Source organism: Pelmatolapia mariae, linkage group LG3_W (assembly GCF_036321145.2).
Source record: "Pelmatolapia mariae isolate MD_Pm_ZW linkage group LG3_W, Pm_UMD_F_2, whole genome shotgun sequence".
Taxonomy (NCBI): domain Eukaryota; kingdom Metazoa; phylum Chordata; class Actinopteri; order Cichliformes; family Cichlidae; genus Pelmatolapia; species Pelmatolapia mariae.
Genome location: NC_086229.1, coordinates 79,575,398 through 79,580,345, shown reverse-complemented (window position 1 = coordinate 79,580,345; position 4,948 = coordinate 79,575,398). Strand labels below are relative to the sequence as shown.

The 4,948-nt window shown below is 43.6% G+C and overlaps 1 protein-coding gene across 1 annotated transcript; it reads left to right on the top strand.

Annotated features, from left to right (window-relative positions):
* Positions 1-430: 430 nt before the first annotated feature.
* cnpy4 (canopy FGF signaling regulator 4) lies at positions 431-2,736 on the top strand. The gene is made up of 6 exons (XM_063464801.1): positions 431-605; positions 697-823; positions 965-1,061; positions 1,173-1,295; positions 1,567-1,684; positions 2,218-2,736. Exons 1-6 carry the CDS (start codon positions 521-523, stop codon positions 2,331-2,333), a joined length of 666 nt encoding a protein of 221 aa, XP_063320871.1. The 5' UTR covers positions 431-520; the 3' UTR covers positions 2,334-2,736.
* Positions 2,737-4,948: the final 2,212 nt, after the last annotated feature.

Below are 4,948 nucleotides of genomic sequence, written 5' to 3'. Positions count from 1 at the left end.
GGTTATGATCATTTTATTTAAATAATATGTTTAGAGACAATATGCATAATCCTTTTATTTCATGTTAATATATCTCTGTGCATTATATTGTAAACATTTCTGCCATATATACAATTACTGTCCACTTTATTAGCCACATGTTGCTGGAAGTGGTTTGGAACCCGTTTTTCCTTCAGAGCCACCACTGTTCTGCTTTTAAGAGTGGAACCCATTTTCAAAAATGTTAAAAAAAAAAATTAATACTTTAAATTAAAGTCATTAAAAGAATAATAAGTGACCCTGATTCTAAGAGCTTGTACATTTATTAGTAAAGAACTGAACTCAAAACTGAGCTCTTTAACGTTTGTGGATAGACTATCTTCCCTGACATCGCAGCATCATGCATCGACTAGTTACGTCTGTTATGACGCACTACGCATGCGCAGTTTAAATTCGCCGTCAAATACGCCGATGTGGCTCCTGTGCCTTTAAACTCGTGGTAGTTTGACTTTTCCCGCAGGTTTTAAAGCGAACCGTTGCAATGAAACTTGCCGTTGTGTCTTTGTTTTGGCTCTGCGGCTTTGTTTCGGCGGAAGAAAACGAGAGGCTGCCGAACAAATGCGAAGGTAGGAGCAGAAACTAGCACCAACGGCTAATCTTGGACCTGCCCACAGTTATCAAACTCCTTGTTAACGTGTGATTTCTGATCTCGGTCAGTGTGCAAGTTTCTGACAGTCGAGCTGCAGGACGCTCTGGAGAAAACCGCTCGCTCCCGTGAAGTCTTGGAGGTCGGAGAAGTGTTGGACACCGGCAAGAGAAGGAAAAAGATCAAATACAACACCTCGTAGGTATCTCTGAATGAGGACATGCAACTTATTTGAAGCTTTTTTATGGGATTTCTTTGTGGCATGTGCGAGCTGTACTGCAGGCTGTGGCTTGTGTCTGACTGTGAGACCAGTAGTAAACCCCGTGTGTTTGAATGCAGGGAAACTCGGCTGACTGAGGCTGTAGACAACATATGCGAGCGCATCCTGGAGTATAATGTTCATGCAGAGAGGCCTGGCAGCCTGAGATATGCTAAGGTAATCTAACAGTTTTTCTAATACTTGTGCATTTAAAAAGTTGGTCACGTGGTCCTTATTGCGTTCAGTTTGTGTGTCAGACTGACATTTAGCTCGTTTGTGTGTCTGCAGGGCTCCAGTCAGACCATGACGACCCTGAAGAATCTGGTACACAAAGGGGTTAAAGTGGACTTGGGGATGCCGTACGAGCTGTGGGATGAGCCCTCTGTGGAGGTGACAGACATGAAAAAACAGGTAGGAGTGTGTGTGTGTGTGTGTGTGTGTGTGTGTGTGTGTGTGTGTGTGTGTGTGTGTGTGTGTGTGTGTTGATTTAAATGCACGTTTTGCTGCACATTTTGTAAAGTGCATAAGTTATTTGATGACACTGTATATGTAATCATTTAAAGTCATATTACAGTATATTGTGGTGGGCATTATGCAGGTGCTGCTATGGAAACCAAGAGGAAATGTGTTTAATGTAGTGTACACTTAAATTAATTGATATTAATTTCTTGGTGTGTGTTAGTGTGAGACGATGCTGGAGCAGTTTGAGGATGTGGTGGAGAGCTGGTACTTCCATCATCAGGACCAGAGGCTGGAGAATTTCCTCTGTGAGAACCACGTCCTCGAGACATCAGAGCAAGGTGGGAGATGCATGATGCCAAAACAAGTTACTGGTTGGCAGATGACATTTATATTTTAAGTCGCACTTTGTTGAGAATCTGAACACCCTGCCAAAATGATTACATTCATATACCAGGAAAAGCAACAGAGAAAATAAGAACTTCTCATTTCCTCTGTTTTGTAAATTGAATTGAGCCCAGGGTTAATTCAAACAGGCCCTGAAGTCAAATCACAACATTTATGCAATACAACATTTTTAAAGTGTGTATGTGAGCAAAAGAGAGGACGTCAGATTCTAGGATAAACTGGAACTTTAAAAGTGGTGTGAGTACATGCAAAGACCCAATTCTGTTTTCATTTGGTTACCTGCAAACCACCTGCACCCAAACTCATCTTTGATGCTGTTTCTGATTGAATTATTGCTATTCCTGTTATCACTGATGTCTGCCCTTTTCTGTAAGGGAGTCCTACTGCTGCCGCCCTGCGGTTTGGCCATGAAATGTGAACTGAAAACCACACAGCCCTTCATGTTTTCTTTCTCTCCCTCCCTCAGAATGTCTAAAGGAGGTGTGGAAAGGAGACATGGGGAACAAAGGAGGAGCTGAGGAGGAGACAAGTGTGGAGGAGGAGGTAGAAGAGGGAAAGATTCATGATGCCGGGGAGCTCTGAAGAAGACAAGGGGAACAAAGAAGACAACACTACACCTCAGTTACAGATTTTTCTAACTGCAAACTGGTGGACAGAAGCTAAAATCGTTTGAGGGTTTCAAATATTCAGTAAAAGTTACACTTAGATATATAGCTTTACGATGAACACGTGCAACATGACACTTTATAGGATTTAACCCTAAACGTCTTCCATTATTTTGTATGTGTGGCCTTTCTAAACTGTTACAGCGCTCCCTGTGAGGTTTTAAACCTTTATCTTTAATATTTGAATGTTAGGTCATCATGTGACCTCTCCCTTTGCCACAGTCATGGTACATATCAGTATTGTTTTATCCCTAATTGCAGACTTGAAGTGCAGTATGTACAGTTTTTTTTCATGTTTAATAAAATACTTTTTTACAGTGCCTCTGTACGAAATCACTCATGAAATACACATCTTTGTTTATTTCATCTTGTTTCTGTATGATCTGACTAGATTAATAACTGTTAAGTTGTTTTTTGTTTTTTAACAGTGAGAAAGGCTATTTAAAAAGAAGAAAAATCTCCCGTTGAAAATTCACCTGTTGAGAGGGGGGGGGAAGAAAACAATCAAAAAAGAGCAGCATAATAAACACAACACCATTGCATTAAAGTTGACATTAATGCGATAACATTGAATGTTGTTGTGCAGCATGCAGGACCGACAGCGCACAATGTGCTTTGAGGTAGCAGCCAAGAAAGGTGTGGTTTGTGTCTATGAACAGGGAACACCCGTGTGGATGAGCGTGCTTGTATTTAAAAGGTTTCTCCATGTAACGATCTGCTAGACGGTGTAGCGACCCATAGCCCTGTCCCCCAGGGCATGAAGCATGCATGGAGAAGATCCAGGATCCAGACATCCAAAGGCCCCAGAGTGCGAGAGCCCAAGGAGGACCACCGGAGGGGCATCCGTGCCACCCTCCTGGGAAGAGCTAAGGAGAGACCCAGAGCAGGGGTCACCCAGCAGCCATGGAGCAGAAGCCAGAGGGGGCTGCAAGAGTGAACTGAGCCGCAGGCCCGAGGGCCCACCACCCCCTGGAAGAGGCCAGACTGAGCTACGGGCGCCAGGCCCCGCCAAGCAGCCACCGGGAGTGAGCCAGAACATACCTGCGCGCCCAGCCCCGGACACCAAGAACCAACAACGCCTGAGGGTATCAGCCACCAGCAGGGAGTGTGGTGAGGGGAGATAGGCCTCCATACTTTGGAGGGCCTGAGATGTTCCCAGAGACGTGGAGTCTAAGACCCGACCTGACATATAGACACAGATGTGCATTCCCACCCTCATGCACACATATAAAAATACTCAGCACTCACCCAACAAGAAGACAGACACAAATGGACACTGAACGCACAATCATACTCCCCAAACATACTTTACACCCCAGGTTCAGGTACCCTCGCCCCCAGAGGGGGAAACCGCACCAAGACCCAGGAGATATAACTGTTAAGTGTTACACTTATCAAAGCAGCCCTCTCTTCCTCACACAGCTGGCAGACAAACGGGCCAAACTCCCACTTTGGAGATCCAGTTGAAGTTATAACTGCAGATAAATGAAACAAGATCCAAGTCTCTGTGGTGAAATGTTGTGAGGACAGCATTAAGATTCTAATAAAAACTGCTTTCTTGCACACTGGCTCACCTGCAGGATCACTACACTGCCAAGGTGTCTGAGAATGGAGACTGCCAGAATTTCTGCTGACTGTGTGAGAACAGTTGTGGTTAGCGAGACTTTAACAAAAACCGAGTTCACACAAATTTGTGCTGTTGTCCAACTTCAGCTCTTGAGGGCTCAACAAAACCTCACAAAACCTGAACGTAGCTGCTTAATGCTGCCACCTAGTGGGTTCTCTTGATAGGGCTGAGAGTGTTGTGCTTTTTATCAACTTGCTCCCTCCTCACCTGGTGGCACTGTTCACACTGTTTCTGTCCAGTGTGAACAGAAATGATCATTTACACAAACATAAAAGTCTTAAGAGCTTTTATTGTGTTGCTGATCCATTAAAAACTGACGATACAACCCAAATTCCAAAAAATGGACTGATGAGTTAAATGTCCCTTTGACACCATGGCATTAAAAACAGGTATGATTCTGTCATGGACTCAGAAATGCTTATAGAAATCATTGTGTGTGAACATAGTTTACAACGTCATCCACAAATGCAGGTTAAAGCGCTATAATGCAAAGAATAAGCCATAAGTGAACACGATCCAGAAACAGTGCTGTGTTTTCTGGGTCAAAGCTCATTTAAAACGCACTGAGTCAAAATGGAAAACTGTTCTGTGGTCAGAAGAATCAAGATTTGAAATTATTTTTGGAAAACACAAACACCACGGCCTGGAATAAAAAGGAGCTTTTCATCAGCACTCAAAAGCCTTCATCTCTGATGGTATAAAGGTGCGGTTCATTTGTGCTTATGGAGTTGGCAGCTAGCACATCTGGAAAGTCACCATCAATGCTGAAAAATATATACTCCTTTCCGTGCAACATATGCTCCCATCCAGATGTCATTTGTCAGGGAAGGCCTTGCATATTTCAGCAAGACAATGATAAACTGCATACCGCGTCTATCACAACAGCATGGCTTCATAGTAGCAGA

Excerpts from the sequence above, each read along its gene's own strand:
- cnpy4 (XM_063464801.1), top strand. The coding sequence starts at position 521 with ATGAAACTTGCCGTTGTGTCTTTGTTTTGGCTCTGCGGCTTTGTTTCG. Across the intron at positions 824-964 it reads AAGATCAAATACAACACCTC|GGAAACTCGGCTGACTGAGG; the intron begins GTAGGTATCTCT and ends GTTTGAATGCAG. Across the intron at positions 1,062-1,172 it reads GCAGCCTGAGATATGCTAAG|GGCTCCAGTCAGACCATGAC; the intron begins GTAATCTAACAG and ends GTGTGTCTGCAG.